Source organism: Ambystoma mexicanum, chromosome 9 (genome assembly GCF_040938575.1).
Source record: "Ambystoma mexicanum isolate Mex_15411 chromosome 9, UKY_AmexF1_1, whole genome shotgun sequence".
Lineage (NCBI taxonomy): Eukaryota > Metazoa > Chordata > Amphibia > Caudata > Ambystomatidae > Ambystoma > Ambystoma mexicanum.
In genome coordinates this window covers 1,513,402,827-1,513,428,023 of record NC_090931.1, presented here as the reverse complement: position 1 = coordinate 1,513,428,023, position 25,197 = coordinate 1,513,402,827, and the positions used below count along the sequence as shown (strand labels likewise).

Below are 25,197 nucleotides of genomic sequence, written 5' to 3'. Positions count from 1 at the left end.
CTTTCATCGATCTCACTAGAGAAACAGTACACTTAAAGGGCTTTGCTCCTTTAGGTAAAAAAAATGTATTCATCAAATAAAGAAAACTAAAAATCAGAAAAATCTGAAAAAAATAAATTCCTTTACTAATCAATTTTTTTTTAAATCTGGTTTTGCCAAGTGCTTCCACACTCGCAACCACTATTACCCCTTCTAAGGGGATTTATATTCCGGTGGAAGCAGCAGTACCTCCGATTGGAATACCGAGTGCTGTCCCTGTATCTTCTGTGACTACTTTATTGCCTATATTATAGATGTAGGCAGTCAGATCGATTCATTGGTAGTTAGTTCTAAGCCGAATTACAATATTCCCCTTGTGGTTGCGGGGAATGCTGTTTTGGCTGAGGACACCCATGCCATTTGTAACCTTAAAGTAATTCCAACCCTTTCTGACCCTATAAATAATAGCGCTTCAGATACTCTGAATGCTCAAAGAGAATGTAACTCTGTGGCTTCTTCCTCAACTATAGAATCCCTCATTATTCCTGGTAATCTATTACCATGTTCAAATTCTACTCATCTTGTGTCTATAACAACTCCCATATCTGTGACCCTGGTTAATCTTGATATGGCGAAACAATTATTACAGGATCTCTATAGAACGAAGCCTCCCTCCTTGGTGGACGCTAATTCAACTTCAGGTTTATCTCAGGCCACGGCCGCCACTACTAGTTCTTCTATCACAGATGGCCAATTATCCTGCCCTCCTGAGGGTCATATGGTTTCTACAGATTTGGTATGAGGGGAACGTATTATGGGATCGAGACCAGTGGGGGATCTCCATGTTCCTAATATCTTAAACCCCGCTCAATTAAAGCCATCAAATGGGGGATCTTTCAACGGTCAGGAAAGATTTCCTGTTGGTCCTCATGTATCCAAAAATAGGACCATTTTAAGGGGTGCAGGGGGTACTGATTTGGAAGCTGACTCTTTAAGTCAATTTACTAAATATATTGCCGATTCACTTCCCCAGCCGTCGGGGATAAAGATTCATTAGAGACTCTGCAATTTACTAGTCTATAGGGTCAGGATCTGCCCATTTGTTTGAATCGTGGGAATATCCTGAAATATCAGCAATTAACACCTCTTTCTCTTATCTCTAGTTACGACATGGAAAGGATTTTCTTTCCCTCTAAAAATCGTGTAGATCTGAGAAATATTATTTTGAAATCAAGAGTGGTGTTGGACTTAGTAATGGGCCAAAAAGAGGGCCTAATGCAGCTTGGTTTTGAAATAAGATTGCTAGAATATAATCAGTTCTCTGGCAAGTATGGAGGATCTGAAGAGTACAGGGGAAATCTTACTATGGTCTAGCACCCGGAAAAGGTTTTGCAGCCTCAACTGAGGCAATTTACGGCCAGAAACAATGGAGATGCTAGAAACTGGGCCCAAGTTACTTCTGGCTTGTGGAAATGAGCATTCCCTTATGAGTCTGGTCTCAGTAACTAATAATATGGCCCCTAATAAATGTACTCTTCTATCCTGGAATTCCAGGGAAAATGTACATCCTTTAACTAATACTGATGCAGCAGCTATGCTCAACGGCTTTGACTGCTTCCATCTACAGGAAACCTGGCTGCTCTCCCCCCCGCCCCCCCTTCACTGATGGCTTTGAAATTTACTCCCAAAATGCTAAACCTAGTCTGGGAGGGAGGGCTTGAGGGGGGGGGGGGGGTCTTCCCATTGGGATAAGAGCTTCTCTTGGCCTTATGAATGTGGTTCTTTCGGATACGCCATTTGGTATTTTAGCTTTGAAGTCCATTTCTGGAGATGGCCTGGTTAACCTTCTTATAATTAACATCTATTGGCATAAAGGCCTTGCTGCCCTTGAGCCTTTTTTGGAAAGTCTAACGGATATGGTTCTCGCTTGGAGATCTCTCCATACCAGGGGGAAAGTGGTCCTGGCTGGAGATCTCAACTTTGACTGCTCCATATCATCTAAGGCCAATTATGGCGATCTGGGACAGGATCTGGAGGATGATAAACAAAGAGGCCAGAAATTTGTCTGGGGTAGACTTTGGAATCTCTCTATGGAATCGGTGGGTTTAATATGTCTCAATGGCTCCTACAATTCTACTCTCCCTCTCTGCCCTACATGGCATAGAGGTTTGTCATGGTCTACTACAGACTGTCTTCGTAGACCATTCCCGGTCTTTGGTCTCGTCTGAGGTCCAGGTTTCTTTCAACCCCTGGAGTGATCATGGGTCTCTGTCTGTTTCATTTTTTCTTCCAACGAAGATGCAGTCCTCTGGGGGACCACGACAACTAAAAACTGTGGGCCAAGGGACCGGGCTACGTTGGTCGCCGGCTAATATTAATCTCCTCAACTGTCAACTTATCTCTTCATTTAATCATACTTTTCTCCTGTGGAAACAAGTGGTTTTTAACACCTTACACTTTGACACTTTCTTTAATGCTCTCCATAGCAGCATCTATGATTCACTCAAGAAGGGTAACTCCAAAAGAACTCATGTTCATAGGTTTGATCGGGAGCTGGCCAATGAAAAGGTTCACACTCGCAAACTTATTAGAGAAGTCCAATTGCTTGACACTGACTGGGATAATAAAAAAGCAAAAATTAAAACCATTTGTCAAAAATATAAAAACTATTGTAAATCAAGAAAATCTAGTTTGCTGCAAAATGATGCGGAGTTTATGTTAAGAGTCCTGGTTAAAAGGGATTTTAGGGCGTTTTGGGCTATTTTATAAGCTCAAGACCATAATGCGGTTATTGACCAACTGAATGCCATCCCGGAGGTCCAATGGGTAGATCACTACACCTTACTCTTTGGTAGAGGGGCTAAAACTCTGTGCAACTGGGGAGGGTGCACCTAATGTTAGGTGGGAGCCCGCCATTGATTATGAGACAATAGTAAGGTTAATCGCCAAAGCTAAGAAATCCAGGGCTCCTGGCCCCAACGGCATTACGAACAATACATTGAAAGCGGAACCAGACATTTTGGGCAAAACTTCTGTGCATGCTATTCCAAGTTATAGTAAATACTGGCAATGTTCCATCTAGCGGGCGGACTGCCCACATTGTTCCCATCTTTAAGAGAGAAAAACAGACTTTGGTCAAGAACTACAGACCAATCTCTCTTATTGATGCGGAATGTAAGCTTGTTGCTTCCATTCTTCTTTCTCATCTTAATGTTTGGATCAAAGAGAACCATATCCTTCCGAAACAACAAACAGGCTTTAGGGTTGGCCACTCAACTAATCTTAATGGCTTTATTCTAACTGATTTACAAAGCTCAACATGGGGAAAATTTGGTGGTACTCTCTATGTCGCCTCAATCGATTTGTCAAATGCATTCGATTTGGTTATCAGGTTTCAGCTTTGGGCAAAATTATCAAGGTGGGGGATCCCGGCAGGTCTTCTCAACCTAATTATGGCAATGTATGAGAACTCAGGGGTCCTTATTAGGATTGATTTAGAGGGTACCCTCTCTAGAAGAAGGACACGCATTGGACAGGGCTGCTCTTTAGCTCCATGCCTTTTTATTCTCTATTTGGCAGATGTAGCAGAGTTTCTTGGAGATGCAGGTTTGGTGAATGCAAAATTGGGGGATCTCAGGCTCTCTTGGTTGGCATATGCTGATTTCCTTCTCTTTGACCAAAGTGGGCTTGCAAAGACTTATATGCAAGTTTGAAGAATATTCTACACTCAATGGGCTAAAAATCAACCCGAGCAAAACCCGCAAAATGGTCTTAAACAAGTGTGGAAAATTGGCGGTGAAAACATTATGAGAGCACATAAAATTGTCTATCTGGGATTCCTTATTTTGGCCTAACCATCGGCCGCTGAATTAAGATGCTCACTCAGACATAAAGCACTCCTGCTTATCTCACAGTCTATCAAGTTAGATAACAAATATGGCAGGTTCTCTTTTAAGCCAGTGGTAGATTTCTTCAAGGGAAAGGCGATTCCGAAACTAATATATGGAATTGAACTACACTATTTGGTTCTCTTGACCTTTTGGGATATCCTTGAGGGTATAATTTGGAGAAAGGTCATGTAACTTCCCAATTGTGTCCCGATAGCGGCTATAAGGTTTGACCTGGGTTTAGTTTCTCTGCAAGCTAGAATCCTCTGCAGGGCTCTTGCACTCTTTTCTGCCCTGCTCTGTCCTAAATATGACACGCTCTATGATGATGTGGGTAAGACTCTCTTCTCACAGGGATCCCTAGATCGAAACTTATTTCTTCTAAAATGTAGGGAACTCGGTGACAAGACCCCATTAGATCTGTCTACCAATAGGGATACTCTGCTGACCAATCCGAACAAAGTGAAAGAGCTCCTCTTCTGTTGTGACTGGAATGATACCTTTGAGACATTTCACTCCTACCCATCTCTTTGCGACTTACAATTTGATTACCAGACGAGAGGCTGCTTGTCTTTTATTCTGACACAATTCCCTAACTGCTATTACCGTTCGCTACTCCTGAAACTCAGATGGAAAATTCTGCACCTTCCTGATGAATGACTTGTATGATGATTTTTTTAAATCTTTCTATATCAATTATCTGCTTAATGAATGTACTGTATACATATAGAAATTTGACATTTGTTTTAATCTTTTGCAATGTGGAGGGAAGCATGAATTTGTATTTGGTTTTAACTATGCACTGACTTTATTGGCTTGTCTTAGGTTTCCTACTTTTAAAAAAAAGGATCTCGGGGTTGTATTGTATTTTCAATTTATTCTAATTTATATATACATACACTTACTGTTCTTTTCTTATTTGAATGTAATTGTAAAGGTTTCTTATGTAAACCATACACAAAAAAAATGGTCGAGGTAGAATGCAAAAAAGGATGGTATAGTTTAATGGTTTTAAAATAAAGTCCATAAGTTATTGTAAAGTGTAAAGTGTCATGTGCTCCATGTAAACCTAACAGTTAGATGGTACATTGGTATAACCCATCAGCCGTGGTGAGAGCTGTTCTTACCCAATCACCTGGGGCGAAAGGAAACTGCCAATATCCTTTGTAAGGTCTAAAGCAGAGACCTACTTGACATCTCCCAAGCGATTAATGAGTTTGTCATTTCTCTGCATTGGAGAGGAATCAAAGGCTGGGATCTGATTGTGTTGCTGGAAGTCCATGAAGAATCCCTAGATGTTCTCTTTTTTTCAGCATGCCTTCAGCATGAAGAAACCATGTGGGGGAGTTGCTCCAGCAGATATTGGAAGCCTTTCTTGTTAACTGGTGGAGTTTTCTGGGATAAGATCGGGGATGTATCAAGAGCACCCGAGTGATGCTACTGTCTGTAACACGATATTTGGGACCTTCCACTCATTGTGCAAATTAGCTACCTAATACTTAGATTGGGTTCCATTACCCTGTGATTGGGGTTATTAACTACCTAGCTGATGTGGTATGGGCCTAGCCAATTGGCAATGAGCTTGTGCTTGTAAGTGGGTAAGAGGAGTATGTTGAACTGCAAAGTTAGCTCTCGCGATTGTAAAGTGCATGCTTCTCTTGGGCTTGGAGCAGATGATTTTTTAACAAAGTCCTTAATAAAGGCCATGCACGCGTGTATGGTTTGTGTGAAATGGGCTAGGTTTTTCGTAGGATCCTCGTGTCTTCGGACTCGCTTAACATATCAAGGACATTTAGAAGTTTCTGTCAATATACTAACTCAAATGAGAATTCAGTAGAAGTTTGAGGCATTTTCCTGCTATTTTAGCCGAAGGGATACATGTGTCCCAGTTTTTTTTCCACCTTCCTTAAGATGTTTTAAAGGTATTGTCAACACTTACTACAGGAACATACATGTGAGGGTGGTATATGGCAGTCTGTAAAGATTTCATCCCCAAAAGTTCCTCAACTTCGCAAATTACCCTAAACATAAAGCCTTAATGTGTCTGAATTTCTTGTTAGAACTCAAAGATTGGAAGAAGGTGCTTTAAGGGCTGATGGGTTGTGTTTGTTTCTCAAGGTAATCACTTCCAGATAACGAGTAGCTTATTCTAAGATGATGAATATGTATATTACCATGGTAAGAGGGCTCCAAAAGACCAACAATGTCCAGTTCAATGCACGAGAAGGGAATCTCAAAGATGGGCAACGGCTGCAATGTTGCCTTTGGGACTGGGTGATGTAGTCCTTTGATAGATGGTGTGTCTTGATATCATTTGTATGTGGGGGGGAAACCCCATAGCCAATAAAACTGGGCCAGAACACGATTGTGTTTTGCTAAACCCTGCTCCCTGTTTGGTGTACATGGGTGATTCCTATCTCCCCCCTCTGAAAAGAGGTGGGGACTAGCTTTTCAATCGCTTTTCCAACCCCCCATGGGGTTTGGTTGAAACAGGTAGAGGAGCCAATTCATTTCTAGAGAGTATGGCCCTTGCTGATCCGTCCCTGCTGCTTCTGGGATGACTTTTCTAACAGCATTGCACAGGGTAGGGTTTTCTTGGTGGGCCCAAGCAAACTGTGGAGAAGAAGCGTCAAAGACATGGGTATCATGCTCCAATATGGGTGGGTCTAAAATACTGTTCAGGAAAATGAGGAAGGGGAATGGGGGGCTGTGGGGGAACCAAACCCAAAACTACCCCATATGGTGGTTTCCAGGGTAGGTACTTTATAAGCAATCACTTCAAATCAATTATTTGTAGCTATTCTTCTATAGGTCCCAGAGGGAGCTGAATTTGTATCCCGTTCTCGTGCTTACTCTTCTTCAATGCAGAGTGACCCTCTGTTCAATGCTGTGTAAATCAACACCTGCTTAGCCTGGGCTGGCTCAAAAGGGCAGTTTCTCCCCAGGCGAGGTTCTCACTGTCTTGAGTGGTCTTTCAACCGAGTGGCACTTGGTGGGAGTCACTGACATGGCTCGGGAATCCCATTTCTGACATATCTTGTGGTAAGGCAAGCAATGACACACATGACACTTCCTGAAGGTGTTTGTAGTGCATGCTATTATTGATGCACTACTGGTGCAATAAGCATTGGATATGGAGAGTGTGGGTAGACGCAACTGCTTTCTCTGGGATCCTTGCCTCATCTGAACTTGCCTAGCCCCTTTTAAGTCCCAAGAGAGGGGGCTGACTCCTAAACTCCTTCTCTATAGGTAACACCCCATTTCAGTTTGAATTCTTGAACCAGATCGGTTATTCCCAGGAGATTTCTTGATATGCCTAATGAGGTTATTGTGGCTTTTGTATTGGATAATTGCTTTTCATTGCTGCCGAAAAGGGCTTGCAAGGCTTCAAAGGCAATTAAGGTGCAGACCCCATCTTGGAATCTCCATGTGGAGAGTGGTTCTGTTTTGTTCTGCAGCTGCTCCTCTCTTCGGAGATATGGACTTCACTGGGCGTTCTGTCTGTGCTCAATCACTTTCCTGTAGATAACCTTCCAATTCAGTTTCTCTGTAACTTACGACTGTAGCAGGTTCACAGACTAGATTTCCTCTGCAATATCTGGACTATTGCTCTGGTTCTGAGGCCGGAAAATGCATCTGGAAATGCTTCTTGTGAGATGTAGGTCATATCCTGCAGAGGGACTCCTGATAAGATATTACTCCTCCATCCCGGGAGAGGGGAGGCAGAGGGAAAGCCAGTGCGTCATCTATCCTGTGGGAGGCACACAGGGTAGTGGCTGGTCCAGGACACTCCCTGGTGGATCACTTCACTCCCAAATAAGGATAGGAGGTTCAGACAACATTCTGCCCACTTGGGTTAAAACCTCTCCCAGGCGCTATTGTTACAAGATGACCAAATAATGTGCAGAGCAGTCTAGCATGAGCTGCCAGTCCTTAAACAGAATGGCCAGCAAGCACTTTGGTGCTGCCTAATTTTACAGGTCCCAAAGTACAATGAGCAGGAGATGCATATCTTTCACAATACTTTGCCAGTGATATACTTTAACACTTTATTTAGCTTAGCTGTGTCATTACGAGTGCCGAATAATCAAAGACAATTTTGAATGGCCACTGTTGGGATTCCTTTGGGGAACACCACAGATATAGTTGCCTTATTTTTTCCACTTCAGTTCCTTTTAACGATCTATCACCAGCTGTGATAAGCAGACCACAAAATGTGCACTTGCCCCTAACCACTGGAAAGTGATAATGGACTATTGGCGAGTAAGAAATGCTGTGCTGGGAGAACGTGGAAAATGGAGGGGGCGAGTGATTGATTTTCTTTTAGGATTGGCTGGTAAGTTGCAACTTTAAATGTTTACTCCAGGATAAGTACATATTTATCTTTTCACTGTCCATGCCCGCCTTCCTGCCACTACCTGGAACTCCCCACCAATCACCTGCACATTAGCCCCATCAGGAGCATGAGAATCTTATTACTTAAATCAAAGAGATAAAAGATGGCAGAACAGTGAAAGCCAGTCAGGGAGTCCGACACAACAAAGGCAGTCAATCCATACACCTTAAAAGCACTTGTTAAAGATCAGGAGCATAGCTTTACCTAGCGAGAGCAGAGCTTGGTGAACTTCCTTCATCACGTTCCTGTAAAGTTCTTTCTGCCATTCTTTCAAAATCTTCCACTCCTCTTCAGAAAAACAGGCAGGAGCCTCATGGAAGGGGACCTGCTTGCAGAACAGAACATGGGGCATTGCATCATTTACAAATTCCATTCAATGTAATGTGAATTGATTTAAAATAAACTCGTCCGATACATTTCACTACCTTCCCCGACAACCCCTATCCTCTATCCCTGTACCTAATTTTCAAGAAAACACGCATCCCATTTCCTGTAACAAGAAGATGCACCAATTGGCCACAGATTAGGCTCAAAGGCTAAGAGAGGCTATTGCTCTACCTGGGTTTTGGAAATGGCCAACCTTGCTGTGCATGAATCACAGAAAGCTTCATGGTCCTATAGCAATACGTGCTGATTAGAGAGGGGAAGGTATCAGGAATGGCTTGAGATTATGAATATAGACATGATTGAGGAGGCAGGGAGAACTGCAGTGGCAGGTCTCAGACATTATCGGTGGTGGATGGGTTGCTCTTATGGCGCTTATATAGCAGGAAGTGTTTCCAGGTGCCACAAGACAAAAGAGGGTAGGGGGTGCAGAAGGAAAAACAACAGTAAAGTCCCACTAGACCTTGTGACATATCGGATTGTGCAAGTGCAGTAGCATGAAGTGCTGGGGGAGAGGGAAGGACAGGCCAAGGGATGGGAGAGGGACGGGGTACATGGAGAAGTGCGGGAGGGACGGGAGCACAGGCACAATCCTAAGGTACTGTCTGATTACGCGCCTTATCATTACTTCCCAATACAACCACTCTCAGTGACATTATTTTCCCGGCTACTATCCTTGTTTATATACCGCTGACACAAGCATATGGACTACCACTAATGTATACCGCCACATATCACTATTGCTAGCTTGTATACTGCACCCCCTGCTCTGACTATTCACTCAATGAGCGTCCTGCACAAATATTTGTTCTACGCTTAATTGCTCCCACCTGCTTTATGCCTGCCCACTAAGACGCTGCACCCCAGCAGCAACCCAGGTGCCCATGGCCGCAAATGTTGGATGTGCTCAGCAAAATGCACATGCCTAACCCCTTGTTTGATTGTTGAACAGTATACTATGGTCTCTCCTGAGAGAGAAGAGAACCTGACCTATGCTTAGGCGAGCCTGATAATCGAAATTGCTATCTGTATCTAGCCTATCTTCATAGTGACATCTAGAATTGCTCATAGCCAGATAGCTGCACCCAGTCTTGCTACACTCTGTCAGATGTTACTGCATTCAGCCCGTTAATAGCATAATTATAGCCTATCTGCACTCTGACTTACGTAATTGAACCTAGCCCACTAACTGTACCTAACATATCTATGGCCTGCCATCCGGAATTGCACCCAGCCTGATAGTCGCACTTAGCCTGCCTGTACTTAGCCATTTTAAACTGCATTCTAACTACTGAAGCTGCATCTAGCCTGTTAGTCGCATCTAGCCTGCCTTTACTCAGCCACTCAGCATGTACATGCTAGGTCTTGGTAAACGCACTACAGCCATTTACAGGTCACCTTGGCTACCACTGCATATCACCCTCGCCATTGTACTAGCAGTACAAATACTTAGCTTGACCACCAAAGCTAACACTTTGAGCCTCGGCGCAACGCCCTCTCTAACCCATCTCGCCCACCCCATCTTGCTCGACACACAACAACCTAATACAGGATTTAAAATGAACCAATATCAAGATAATACCACTACACAAAGGCCATGTAATACTGTAGACAGAAATCTAAGACTGCGCGCCCGCCTATCCAAACTGCATGAGCCTCCAGCTAAGAAAATTGAAATACTTAAGCCGCTAAAGTTAGTTATAATACTACCTGCCCAAACTTAGAAAGCCACAAACCTTATCTCAAAGGAGCGCTTATAAACGCCAGGTCTCTAGTCGCACATGCAACAGAGATATCAGATATTCTCACAGACAATTTAGACTTCCTGGCCATCTCAGAATCCTGGCTACATGACGCGGCAGGCCCTGCACTATCATTAGCAGTCCCGGACAACTACACAATTCTACGAGCTGACAGACACCTCCCGAGGTGGAGGCCTAGCAATCATAGCTAAGATCAGCTTAGACATGAGAATTATCACAACTACCTCTTTGAAATCCTGTGAATGCCTCACGGTCAAACTAGGCATCGCTAATTCACAAACACTTAACATCATCCTTATCTACAGACCACTAGGCCCTATTGGAACCTTCGCTGAGGACATCTCTACATCCCTGTCCAATAACCTAAAAAATACATCCCAAACAATAGTGCTAGGTGACTTTAATCTAGGCTATAATGATATTAAGGATATCCAATCTACATCGATTGCCCTGACCCTGAAAGAGCTAGGATTCTCCTAGAAAGTTAATTTACCCACCCACAATAAAGGTAGTATCCTTGACTGGATAGCAGAACATAACTGTGAAGTAAGTATCACAGACTCCGTACCTCAGATCTGGACTGACCACCACTTGCTATTATTCACAGTGATGACTAACCCGGCTACTGCCCAGTCCTCACTTGCCCCACCCTTGCCCACGAGGAACAAAAAACTCATGACAGCGGAAAATCTGATGCCCATCATAATACCCAAACTGAACTACTCCCAGACATCATGGATCCTAATGTGTTAGTTGAACAGTATAATGAAGCCATGAACTCAGCCCTCGACCACATAGCTCCGCTCAAACTAAGAAACAGCAAACCGAAAAAACACCTCATCTAAAAAATCTCAGGCTAACCAAAAGAAAACTAGAAACCATTTGGAGACTCTCCCCATCAGTCGAAAATAAACTTAACCTTTCCAAAGCCTCCTCCCATTACAAGAAAGAAATACTATTAGCCAAACAAGAAACGTATAATACTAGAATATCTAGATCTAAATCTAGTGTCAGAGAATTGTTCAGTATTCTGAAAGAATTGGAAACCCCCATTGTACCTCAAGAAAACTGCAACAAGGATAAAAAATGGTGCTCTAGCATACAACTTGCCCTAACAAACAAAGTAGCTAATTTACAAACTAAAATTGCTCTCAAGAAGGCATCTCTAACGCCTCACACCCCCCCGGAGCTCAGCGCCACCATCACAGCCCAATCAAAAAGCCCGATTCTGCTTCTCCAAGGTATCGACCATCGAGGTAGAAAAGGTCATTCTGGGACTTAAACCGTCCAACTGCAAAGGCGATCAATGCCCAGCACAACTTATCAAGGATGCTGCACAAGAACTATCGCCATTTATAACCAAACTTATCAACTCCTCCTTTACCACAGGCATAATACTGAATAACCTAAAAGAGTCATGGGTACTGCCACTATTGAAGAAACAAACCCTCGACCCTGCCATTCCCACAAACTTTAGGCCCATCACGACTGTGCCCTTTCTTCTAAAAATCCTAGATAAAGTGGCCTACATGCAAAAACAAAACTTCCTAGAATCCAACCACCTACTCGGAACCCGCCAATCAGGATTCCGCCCGCAGCATGGGACTGAGACAGCACCAATAGATCTTAAAGCCCAAATAGACGAATGCAGAGATAACGGCCAAGCAGCCCTACTCCTCCTTCTGGACCTATCTGCAGCTTTCGACTTAGTGGACCATACAGTCCTATGTAGCCACCTTGACTCTGCAGCCCATTTCTCAAATGAGGCTATAACATGGATCAAGTCATTTCTGAGTAACCGGACTATGAGAGTCTTCGCCCCATCAGCCTCAGCAGACCCGATCCCTATAACCTGTGGTGCACCACAAGGATCTTGTGTGTCACCCACCCTCTACAATGTCTTCACGAAGCCCCTCTTCGACGAAATGGATCATCTGGGTATCGCCTACACTAACTACGCAGACGATACCCAGATCCTCCTCCCGCTCTCAGGAATTTACACCAAGTATTTGGCTCTAGTGAACAGAATCTATAGCATCGTTCAGGCATGGATGGCCACCCACGGCCTATGCCTGAACGATGATAAAACCGAGATTATCATCCTAGGCACCCCAACATATATATCTAAACTTAGCCCTGACCATGCCAACTTCATTATTGATGGGAACAACATAAAAGTAGCTAACAAAGTGAAAACCCTAGGATTCTACCTAGACGCCACCATGAACTTTAGCAAACAAGTCAACTCACTAGCCTCTGCTACGGCATACACATGCAAACTTATCAGAGCTAGTAAACAATTCCTCTCCACAGACAGCTGCATTACACTTGCCAGAGCCCTTATACTATCCAAACTGGATTATTGTAATGGACTCTACATTAGGGCAAATAAACAGACCATTCATAAAATTCAAGTCCTCCAGAACAATGCCTTGAGAGCAGCACTCAAGATTAACAGAAAGGAGCATATATCCTCTATAAGAAGAGAACACAAATGGCTCTCCACATCTGATAAAATTCAACTCAAGATCGCCTCCCTCACCCACAAATGCCTCAATAATAAAGCACCACCATACCTTATGGACAGGTTATGTAAAAGAACCTCATCCAGACCCACAAGAACAGCTAACGCAAACTGCCTCCAAGTCCCGCGCTTCAAACTCTCCACTATAGGAGGCAATAGCTTCCCAGTCAAGGCTGCACAGTTATGGAACTCCCTCCCCCAAGACATCACAGAACCTCAACCCTTCGCCAACTTCAGAGAGAACCTAACCAGGTGGCTGAGAGCCAATGACATCCAACTACTCTACTCTAACCTGCACTACCCTTTAATTGCTCCGCCTCTGACTCCTACTCTCTGCTCCTGGAGCTCACTATGCGATCGAAGTTCCATGTGCAGCACATCACTCTGACATTGGTGTCCCGATATGTCACATTGTACATAATTGTATATTACTGCCCGATAACTATGCAGGAAACAGGCAACCGTTTCCCTTTGTTCCTGACCTCTCCTTGTACTTACTTGCCTACTGTAACATAGTTGATGTCTGTATTTCCTTGTACATACCTGCTATTGTAATACTGTTGATGTCTGTATTTTTTTCCTACTTATCATGTACATGTAACCAAGCTGAGCATATCCTTGTCTGTTTGCGCCCGGATGCCTCGGGGTATGGCGCGCTATATAAATAATAAACTAAACTAAACTTGCACGTTCTTAATGTCACTGGGCCAAGTGAGATCATTTTTTTTTTTTTTTTTTGGTTCTCTCGTGTTCTTCCCCCCCTTTGCTTGGTCGCGCTTTGAAACACTTTTGTATGAGCGTGATATAAATAAAATATCATATCATATAGCATATTGGGAGATAGCCCTAAAGGGCACTGAATTCGTGAAGCCTGTTAATAGTGCATCACAAATGATGACATCTCAGACATCCCGCACTGAGAAAGACCAAACCAGTGTACATGTTTGATTTGAAGCTCACATGATGATCTGCACAGTTAAGAAGCCCTGTATGTGTAGTGAATTTGGGTGGTGCTGTTGCACCAGATATGACAGAGCTTTGAGATGGGAGAAAGACTGAATGGGTGCATACAGTGTTAGAAGAGCGTCCCTTGTATCTTTGATCTGTACCGCCATCATAAAACCCATGCATTGGAGAAACCATGTGAGTTTGGATCTTATATCTGTACCTCCTTAAGAATATGTGCACTGGGAGAAGCTTTAGTCATGCACAGAGTCCAAGAATCCTTAAGTGACCCCACTTTCAGGCACCATCACACAACCCCCTGACTGGGGAGAAGCCCTGAATGAAAAACACGTTGGGAACCACTCTGCTTTGAGCAGTTATCAAACAGTCCACACACTTGAGAAGTTCCATAATTGGAAGGAGTAGGATACACAGTACAATCAGTTAACAACCGGGATATGTCAACAAAGATCAAACAAGGTGTTTGGGCCAGGGTGTGTGCAACAGATGTGAAAAGCATCAATAACATACCTTCTGTGGTGTTACTCCTTGGCAAATATTGTACATTGTCCCACAACGACAGCTAGGGAGAACAAGAGACTGTCACAAAACCTGTTAGATTTGGAGCACCATTAAGAGGCACTCATTTGCTGTTACTTGTGTCACAAAACATTATCCTCACCAGCCGTGACTCAGGCTCTTTCCCACCATCAAATATATGGAAACACATACCGAGGTAGAACTAACACCAGAATATCAATACAAAATGACAGTAAAAAAGCAACAGAAGAAGCACAACAAATGAAATATAAGAAAATAAAAGATACAAGCATGACAACAGAAATGGTCTTTAATTCTGCTGATGCACTCCTTTTGTCTGCAGTATTTTAGGTATAAGGGCAAAACAAAAGATTCAAGCTTGGCAGGTTCTGGTTATTGATAATGATATTGTATTTATGTTGCGCTCGTACACAAGTGTTTCAGAGCACGACAAGGCAAGGGAGGGGAGGGGAGGGGAACAGGGGAGAACAAAACAGCGATCTTACTAGGCCCAGTGACATTGAGAACGCACAAGTGCATGGGAGAGGGGGAGAGGGATGGTGGAGGAGTGGAAAGTGAGAAGCAGAGGAGAAACAGATAACAATAAATAAATAATAGAGGCAACAAACAGTTTTAATTCAGCCAGCAATGTGCAAGTGCTAGGTTTAAGGCAGCAGACATGGTAGGTCTGATAAGTGCAGGAAGAAAAAGGGGGAACTGTATGCGTACAGATACAGACCCCAGTGCAAGGGGTTGCAAAAGCATCAGTCTTCATAACCTGCATGATTGAGGTTATGAGTTGGATGAACAAGAATTAAACAAGAAAACCTCACCAACCTGGCTTCCACACACTCCTTCATCCAATGTTAAACATCCTTCTCAATCAGCTCAACTACACTCTGACTGTCCCCATCAATGCCCAAGCACCACTAAAATTATGAACCAACAAAAGCAAGCCATCCACACTGGTAATACACAAGACCTCACTGCCAGTAAAGGTGCAATACGCAAATAAGAAAAAGGACAACTACAAGAAGCCTGCAAAACGTACACTCAGACCGCAAACATTCGTTACCTCAGCCAAAGCACATTACTGCACCCAATCCATAGCAGAAGCCTAAAACAAGAGTAGATCCCTCTTCAAGACAACCAAACACTTCATCGGCTCCCTATTGCCCCCATAATACCTGAATCTATGGAGCAATGAAATGCAATCAACATGTTCTTCACAAACAAAATCGACAAGATGTGTCTCCAAATTGACAACACTCTACCCACCATAGAAATGCCTGCTATACCACCACACCACATCCCAAGATGGTCATTCATAAAGACCCTAACACTGGAAGAACTCAAAAACATCCTTGTTTCAACTCAAGGCCACCTCATATGAGGACATCCTAATCAGCCTCCATCCTAAAGATCACCACCAGAAAGGCACTCGCTCCTTTCCTCCATACTATCGATGCCTCACTCCTGCAAGGCATCTTCCCCATTATGTTGAAAACTAGTCAGGGATTCCACCTATTAAAGGTCCCCACACTTCACCCGGATGACCTAGCAAACTACTGACATCATCCATCTGCCCTTTATTGGCAAGATCATTGTGAAGATGGTTATACTTCAACTACCAAGAAAGATTCAAGAAAACATATCTGGCATCTGACCAAGATATAGCACGGAGACTGCTACCATTCAGGTAATCAACAATTCTGACCCATGCCTCCTGGTCCAGGCTCAACCTCTCTACTGCATTTGACATAATCAAACACAAAGCACTACGCAAAAGCTTGCACCCCCTGCATGGGAATCAATTGTACGGTCCTTCGATGGTTTGACTCCTACTACACCAACAGACACCAGCTCATCCAGACGGGCACATGCAGATCCCCACTACATCCAGTGGCCTGTGGAAACCTACAAGGCTCCATCCTCTCCCCTACCATCTTCAACCTCTACATGGAGACACTGGTGGCACTCTTGACCAGACCAAACAACATCTACCAGTATGCTGATGAGACACAGCTATGCCTGAAAGTCAACAGCTTTGACGGCATTCAACATTTGCAGCACCATCTTTCTACCATTCAATAAGTGATACCAAGTGCCTACCTAACATTCAACCCTACTATAGCAGAGCTCATCCTCCTCGGGGAACCACCAAACATACCTATGTTCAAAACAGGCTGTCACATACAGATCTTGACAGCTTCTTCCTTAACGCACTCCTAAAGCAAAGTCCCTTGGCTGGTTTCACCATTGATTGTGACTGCATCTTCATTCCCACCTCAGACCTCAGATCCTTCATAAAGGCTCTGGTGCTCTCCACCTGGTTGGTGACAATGTCCTGTAGGTGTCCCAACCACTAATCTGGCCCCTTTAAAAACTATCTAGCACACTGCATCACACGTCATTGGACTGCAGAAATTCAACCACATCCCTGCTTCCTGGACTACGAGAAGAGAATCCAGGGCATGAGTAGTGTTGGGAAGGAGACGATCCTTGCTTCCCTCCCCCCCTTGCATCACTCCAGAAACATAAAATATGTAATAACCTGGGGGGGGGCGTGTCCAGTCCTATCAACTACCTTAGATCCAGAAGAGGAACCACTGGTGGGGGCAGTGATAGGGAACAAACAGTTCATCTTCATGGTGGACTCTGAGGCGGTAAAATCATGTATAAACGAAGGTGATTTTCCGTTATCTGGCAAAAATCTCAAAACGCAAGGATTCTCTGGGGCTGTAGTAACGGTTCCTTTTACAGAGATTTGGATCTGAAAAAAGGAGGTTGAAAAAAGGAGGTTGAACAGTAGGGGGGCCCTGCTTTATTATAAGAGTTCCCCTGTCAATTTGCTGGGTTGGGATTTATGCAGCAAGCTCAAGATGACAATAGAATTCACCAAAAGAGGGATTGTTTGTTCCACCCCTGGCATGTGCTGCCTCAGAGCAATGCTACTGATAAACACCAAGGCAAACGAGTTGAGAGTGAGGGGGTGCCAGTGGACCCCGACATGTTCATCTATGGGATTAAAGTATTGGCCAGAGCAGTACCCGAGCTCACAAGAAAAGAATGGAGAGTGCCTTCTGATTTTGTGTTCCGCCCTGTAGTTGGCCCCGAGATGGTTGCTGGCACCATTCTGTCCCTAGATCTTGAAGGGGTACAGGTGTCTGCTAAAAGGATTGTAGCAATAGGAATGGACACTCAGGGATGTGAATGGCGCACAGTGTTGTGCATGGACCCAAATATACCATTACGTGAGCTAAGTGATGAGGAACTGTTTACTGAATTATTCTGGAAATAGGCATCCCATGTGAAGTGATGGTACAGTACAGGAAAGTACCCAGCCCCCTCATGGCTGTCGTCAGTGCACCACCTTCCTTTTTTTTCATTAAAAAGCATATGGTTTGTATCTTAAACCTTAGATTTATGTACATATACTTGTCAACTTCAATCGGTTACATATAAAAATATACTTCATATACTTTCTTCCTCCTCAGAGAGTCAGGCCTCTGCCATCGACAGAGATGATCGGACAATGGTAGTCACCATTCTTCTGTTGTTGCCCATGAGTATTTAGACCACCGTTCTGAAGCTTCAAGTTCGATCGGAGCACTAGTGTATGTTCAAACAAAATCAAGTTGTTTATGGTTTAAAGCTTGACATTCCATAAGAATATGATAGATTCGATTGTATCCTCATTTTTACAGAATCTACATGATTGGCTGAGTTCTTTGTTCTGACTTCTTTTCCCTACGATCACTCAGGTGGGGAGATTTACCGGTCCAGAAATAGATTAAGATAGTGCAGCAATTGATTTAGCACACTTGATTCACCGTCACATGTTAAGGATAGTTAATACTGGTTTTTGTGGAGCTGTGTTTCTATCCAATCGAGCCTGGCAAGATGTATTTTTGCTTTCTGGAGTCTATTTATTAGCATATCCATGGAGATGTCCTTTTCCACGCGGATACTGTTAACAGCTTCTTTCCATTTTGTCAGCGTTGCATCGTTAACCTTGAGGTATTTAGTTCTCAGTATGTCCAATGCAGGTACGTGGTCTTCATTGTTCAGCTTGCAGTAGAAATCGAGTTTTTCCATGCTATGATTGAGTGGAGAGATTGTAGACCAAGCTCGTATCTTATCCATGGCAAAGGAGTGGATTGGGGGAGGGCTAAGATTTTTCTCCAGAAGAGCGCCTCTATTTGTTACCAGAAACATGGTTTTGCCACCGTAGGCAAGCATTGCAGTCACTTTTTGCCTATAAAAGGCTATGACTGGCTTGACTGAAAATTTGCCATACTTCTTGTGTATGATCAGACCCTGCCTCGCAAGCGAATTGGCTTTGGATTTTAGCTGTTGCAACCAATTTTGTTCGGTTAAGGATTGATTGATCCAAATGCCCAAGTATTTATATGTTTGAACTTGTTTGAGTTTTTGTAAGTATAAAGCAGGTTGTTTCTTTCTTTTGCACTGTTGAGTTAAAGTCTTGATTTTTGTCTTTTTGGCATTTATTGCAAGTTCATTCTCTTCCATGTATTCTTGCATTTTATCCAATGAAATTTGCAGCCCATGCAGAGTTTTTGTCAATATGACGATGTCGTCGGCAAACATTAGATAGGGAAGAGCAGTCCCATTAAGTTTAGGAGGATTCATGCGTGGTGTATAGATATTTTTTTCAAAGTCAAAGGTGAATAGCTTAAATAGAGCAGCGGACAAGGGGCAGCCTTGCTTCAGGCCGTGCCATGTACGTATCAACTTTGTTACATGCCCATCAATGGTTATTCTGACTTGAATGTTTGCGTTTTGAGTACAACAGTTTTATGGGCTCTAAAATATCACTCGGGCAGCCCCATTGTTCGAGTTTCATCCATAGTAGATCCCGGTTTATCTTGTCAAATGCGAGGTGCAGATCTACAAAGGTGGCATATATTGGAATTTTGTCATTTGCTGCTTCATGTTTCAGCAAATTCAGGATCATTAGACTTACACTCGTCCCAACTTGTTTGACAAAACCAGTTTGTCTCGCCACCCGTCGCATTTGCAATTTAGACCAGTTTTGTTAGAAGTAAATTAGCAAAAATGTTTCCCAACGGGTCTAATAAAGCAAGAGGCCGATAATTTGCTGGTTCTTTTGTTAAGCCCTGTTTGTATATCGGAATAAGGGTAGCCAATTGCCAAGTCTCCGGTACAGCATTTGTACAATTGAGTAATTTGAATGTCAGAGCGGAAAGCAGCCCAATTTTCCAGATTTTTTTAATTATACAATTCGAAAGGCGATCAGGGCCTGGGGCCCGAGAAACATTGAGTTTTTGTATTATATTTTGTAATTCTGAATATTACCATGTTATTGACCATCTCTTTTCTTTTACTGTGTTTGGATCTAATTTGTGGGTCGTTCCTTGTATAGCTCCTCAAAATACGTTACCCAAGCCAATTCCTGAACGTCCACTATCATTTTGTCCTTCAAGGGCTTTTGGTGATTTAGAAGATCCCATAAACGTCTGGTGTTGTGGGATTTTAGTGCATTCAGCATTGTTTCGGCGTCTTTTTGATCTTGTGTCATTTTGGCTATCTTTAGCCAATTGTTATATTTTTGCTTAGCTGCTCGAATCTTAATGTAGGAGGATCTTTTTTAGTTTGTTTGACAGCTTTTTTCATTTCTTTCTTTTTTGCTGCTATAGATTTGTTATAAGTATAGTTGGGAGTGCCTTGCGAGTTGTTTTTATGCACAGTTAGTTAGCTTGAATCAATTGAGTAGCCAGCCGTAGTTCAATTTGCCTTGATCTTCCGTCTCCGTTTGTGTGAATGTATCCATCAGTTTTTCAAACTCAATTTGGGATATCTTAAAACAAATCATTCCCCATGTGGGTATGGGTAATATAGTGCCAGGAAGAAAAGCATCAAGTCGATCAATCTTTCTGTCATGTCAATAGACCATCTGTGAGCACGGTATTCCAACATATGGTTCTCAACTAGTTTCCCATTTTGGTTGTACAGATCGAAATTAAAATTACTGCAGATGTTGAATTCCACATTTGGATATTTCAAGTTGGTCATGTCAATGGCAGATAGTATGGAATCTATGACTTTCTCATCTTCGTATTTTCCTGAGTTCCAATAAATGTTTATTATTCCTATGTGAAATATAGAGAGACCCGGTTCCAGTTTTTTGGGGTCATTTTTTGGTTGTGCGGAGCACAAGTAGCGTAATTTGCGCCCATGTCTTGATGTTACTATACTCCTTTACTTCAAACTGTCATTCTTGGTGTAGATTTATTATAATGGCAGCTGAAGTCTGAATTGCTAATGTCTTCACATGATAGGGTAATGTGCGTGTAGAGTTCTAAACAAGTGTCTTCATAGCAATCTAGTACTATTATCGATGACTAATTTATCTGTACATTTCCTTGACTATGGCATTAACTAATCTCGTGATCGTTATCAACAACTTCCTCCAGAGGGTAGGTAGACCGGTTCATTAGTAGTTCGATGCTGGCTTGGTCGGCATTAAGAGCTGGCGCAATTCAGTGACATATTTCGCATTGGTGATGTGGAATTTTCACTGTATTGTGCAGTGCAAAGCAAGTTCTTCACATTTTTTGTCGACAGTTGCTCGTTTAGCCTGTGTCTTCTGTGTGTCTTTCGTTGCTATGTTTGAAGGGTTTGTAAGATTTCTGAGAAATGCCATAGATCCTGTTTGTTTCTTAATTTGCTTCTTTTTACCATCAGTCTTCAATATGGGTGAAGAAGGTTGCTGATTTGTTCAAAAATATTATACGACTGTTTTGATTATCCTTTGCACACACCTTTGTCATTTAGATTTGGTGAATCGGTTGGGCTTGTGTTTTTTTAGCTTATTGATATTAGGGATGTCTTGCATTAGATCAATCAGCAAACCTTCTGGTATAGGTTTCTGGGAGCTTTGTCCATTAGCACCGCTAGGTAAGTCAGAAGGAGGTCAGTTTTTCCCAGTTTGAGTGCATATTTCTCGGTGTATTTGTGGTTGCATAGGGAGACCTTCATTTCTCACTGTCAGTTTCGTTTTCTGCGCCTTCATTGCGATGTGTGTCACAGGGTTCCCCCCCCCCCCCCCCTTCTCACCAGTCTGTGTTGTTTATTGGAGTTCTTCGATGGAGTTTTCTTGCGCACAGTTCGGGTCTTCTACAGCCCTGTGCATACGTCCTCGGGTTCCAGCGTGCGTTCAGCGTCCCGAGTCCTGGATCGTTCAGAATGTCCGGGAAGTCCTGTAAAACGGTGAAGAGTTTACTCGGAAAACAGATACACGGAGATCCGGGATGCAAGAGGACAAAAAGGGAATGAATGAGGAGGAATAATAAGGGCCAGGAACCAGGAATCAAAAAAGTTAGCAAGAGCGAACTATGGCAGCACACGTCTAGCCAATGCAAGCGGTAGCATTAAGACGTGCACGGCCGCGGGGGCGTGTCATCTTTATAGAACGTGATGCGTCCGACGCGGAAGCTGGTAAACAGCGTTCCGTGTTTGACGGCCATGTTGGGAGTACTGCCGAGTGCAAGCCCCTATGTGTCAGGGACTAGGAAGTCCAGAAGGGACTCGTCCGATGGTTCATGACAGCATGCCTCCTCCGAAGGCCTGTTCCTCCGGGTTTGCCTGGGTGTAGAAGATGATACCTTCTGAGTACTCTGAGGGCATTTAGGTTTGAGATTGGTTCCCAAGTGCATTCACTGGGAGGGTACCCTTTCCACTCAACCAGATACTGTAGCTGACCACGTCTGTACCTGGAGTCACATTCTGGACACTTCCTATTCCAACTGGTCATCGACAATTTAAGGGGTAGACCTTGGGGAAGTCCGGGAGGACTGGACGTATGGTTTCATTAGAGATGCGTGAATCACTGGGTGGCTCCTCTTCCAGGAGTCTGGTAGTTTGAGTCGGAAGGCCACTGGGTTAAAGATTTCCTTTATGGAAAAGGGGCCATAGTGCCGGGGAGCCAACTTATTCGGTCGTAAATGTTGAGGCAGTAGTTTCGAGGATAGCCAGACCTCATCAACCACTGCATAGGAAGGCCCTGGTCTTCTTTTGGAGTCCACATAATGCTTGGCGTTAGTTCGAGATCTTTCTAGGTGTTCTTTGGATTCCTTGTGTACGTTGATGAGGGTTTCAATCCAGGAGTCGACTGTAGGTACTGGTGTAGGATGTGGGAGAATGGATGGTAGTACCGAAGGGTGGAATCCTTGGCTGAAGAAGAAGGGGCTGGTCTTGACAGCCGAGTGATCTGAATTGTTGTAGGCAAATTCAGCCACAGGTATTAAGAGTGACCAATCGTCCTGGACCTTGGTGGTGAAACAACGAAGATATTGCTCTAGGGTTTGGTTCACGCGTTCAGTTGCTCCGTTAGTCTGTGGATGATAACCTGAGGAGAGGGCACGTTGGATTCCTAGCATACGGCTTAGTGTTTCCAAAATTGAGATATGTATTGAGGTCCTCTGTCTGATATGATCTTGGAAGGGAGTCCATGAATTCTGAACATGTGTTCCAGGAAGATTCCAGCGAGTTCTGAGGAAGATGGAAGTTTATACAATGGCGGAAAATGAGCCATGTGAGTGAATAAATCAATGGTGTCCATGATAGTCGTGTATCTCCTGGAAGGTGGCAATTCCACAATAAAGTCTGCAGCAATGAATTCCCAGGGCCTTGATGAAAGCGTTGGTTGAAGTAGGAGACACGCCGGTCTCTTGTTATCATGCTTGTTTTGATTGCAGACTGCACAGGCTTTGACGTACAGATGGACGTCAACTTTCATTTTTGGCCACCAAAATTGTTTTTGTATTCCAGGAGGGCGATTGCTTGGGCTACAAAAATTGTGTGGGGAAACATCTTTGGGAAGGACCGATCTTCAAGAGTTTTGTAGTCGGGACGTCGGGATAAGGCGTCAGCAATTACGTTGTGTGTTCCAGGGACATGATGGATTTGGAACTGGTACTGGGCAAAGAAGGCGACCCAACGGGCTTGACGACTATTCCTGCATTCCAGAGATTGCAAAACTTGAAGATTCTGATGGTCCGTACGGACTTGAACAGGATGTTTTGCTCCCAGGAGTAGATGACACCACTCTGTGAAGGCTTGAAGGATGGCTAACAGTTCTTTTTCCAGAACAGAATAATGAGTCTCGCTGGGAGTTAGGGTTCGCGAGAGATAAGCGATGGGGTGTTCCAAGTTGTCCTCGAATTCCTGCTTTAGAATTGCTCCAATGGCATAGTTGGAGGCATCCGTCTCCACTAGGAAATGTCGATCGATGTCAGGTTGAGCCAGGATGGGGGGCTTGTGTAAACTCTGCCTTCAATCGTTGGAACGCTTCATCTTGGGCTGATGTCCAGAGAAAGAGTATCTTTTTTCAACAATGTAATGATCGGTTGAACTATCTCAGAAAAGGAAGGTATGAATTTCTGGTAAAAGTTGGCAAGCTCCAGGAAGGATTGAATCTGTTTCACGGTAGTTGGAGCAGGCCAGGATAGTATGGCTTTTACTTTTGAGTGGTCCATTCCAATTCCTTCTGAACCAAGGACAAATCCTAGATAGTGAACAGTAGAAACATGGAAAAGGCATTTCGCGGGTTTAGCCAGGTGCTTATGTTCACATAGTCGCTGTAAGACTGCCTTAACATGCTCTTCATGCTTAAGATGGTCCTTGGAGTATATCAGAATATCGTCCGGGTAAACTAGGACGAACAGAAACAGCATATCAGAGAACACTCAGTCCATGAAATGTTGGAAGACCGCTGGGGCATTGGCGAGTCCGAAGGGCATGACCAGGTATTCAAAGTGACGAAAGGGTGTTCTAAAGGCTGTTTTCCATTCGTCACCGTCTTTTATATGGATCAGATGGTAGGCACCTCTGAGATCCAATTTCGTGAAGACTAAAGCTCCTCTCACCGCCTCCAGGATATCTGAGATTAAGGGCAATGGGTAGCGGTCCTTGAGGGTGCATTGATTTAAACCACGATAATTAAGACAAGGCCTAAGCTCCTTAGTATCTTTCTTGGGAACAAACAACAACGAAGCTCCCGCCGGAGATTTGGATGGTGTTATGGTGCCATTTTCAAGGTTGGTATCCAAGTATTCTCGGAGGGCCTTTTTCTCTGGTTCGGATAGAATGCACTTCCTTCCAAAAGGAATCACTGCTGAGGGGTCAGTATCAATAGCGCAATCTTCAGGTCTGAGGGGGTAGGGCCTGAACTATGGCAGTTGAAAACACATCAGTGTAATCCTGATCGGCCCTGGGGACCTGGATAATATTTGAGACCGTGAATGGGCCCTGCTGGTCTGTCAGCATACCTTCAGAGGTTGTCGACGAGGAATCCAGGGATAGACAGTGAGACATACAATGCTCGGAACCAAGAAACAAGGATCCTGCTGCCCAGTTGATGTATGGGTTCTGCTTCTGTAATCAGGGCATACCCAGTACCATTGGATAATGGGCAGACTTTATGTCAAATTTGATCACCTCTCGATGATGGTTTATCGAGAGCTGGATCTCTTTGGTTTGTAGGGTTATAGGTCCCGAAGAGAGAGGTCTTCCATCGATAGCCTCTACAGGTTGCATGATGTCTCGTGTTTCATATGGAATGTTATGGGCAGTTACCCAATCTTGATCTATAAATACCCCCATGGCTCCATAATCCACCAATGCCAAAATGGGGTAAGTTTCTTTCTTGGATGGCGATAGAAAGGCCTGCAAGATCACAAGATTGTTTTGTCCAAGAGAGTTCAAGGATGGAATAGATGTGGAGCAAACATCTCT

The 25,197-nt window shown here is 43.6% G+C and overlaps 1 protein-coding gene across 5 annotated transcripts in view; it reads right to left on the bottom strand.

Annotated features, from left to right (window-relative positions):
* The window catches only part of LOC138489380 (zinc finger protein 391-like), a 279,556-nt gene that overhangs the window by 206,075 nt on the left and 48,284 nt on the right, over nucleotides 1–25,197 (bottom strand). For 4 of the 5 annotated variants that reach the window (XM_069617096.1, XM_069617095.1, XM_069617097.1 and 1 more), the window contains exons 2-3: nucleotides 14,410–14,461; nucleotides 8,467–8,587 (exon numbers count right to left, since the gene is read on the bottom strand). In XM_069617096.1, the coding sequence (XP_069473197.1) occupies nucleotides 8,467–8,587; nucleotides 14,410–14,445 (157 nt within the window). In that variant the 5' untranslated portion in view covers nucleotides 14,446–14,461. The remainder of the gene's footprint in view (nucleotides 1–8,466; nucleotides 8,588–14,409; nucleotides 14,462–25,197) is intronic. The other variant, XM_069617098.1, reaches the window with a different exon arrangement.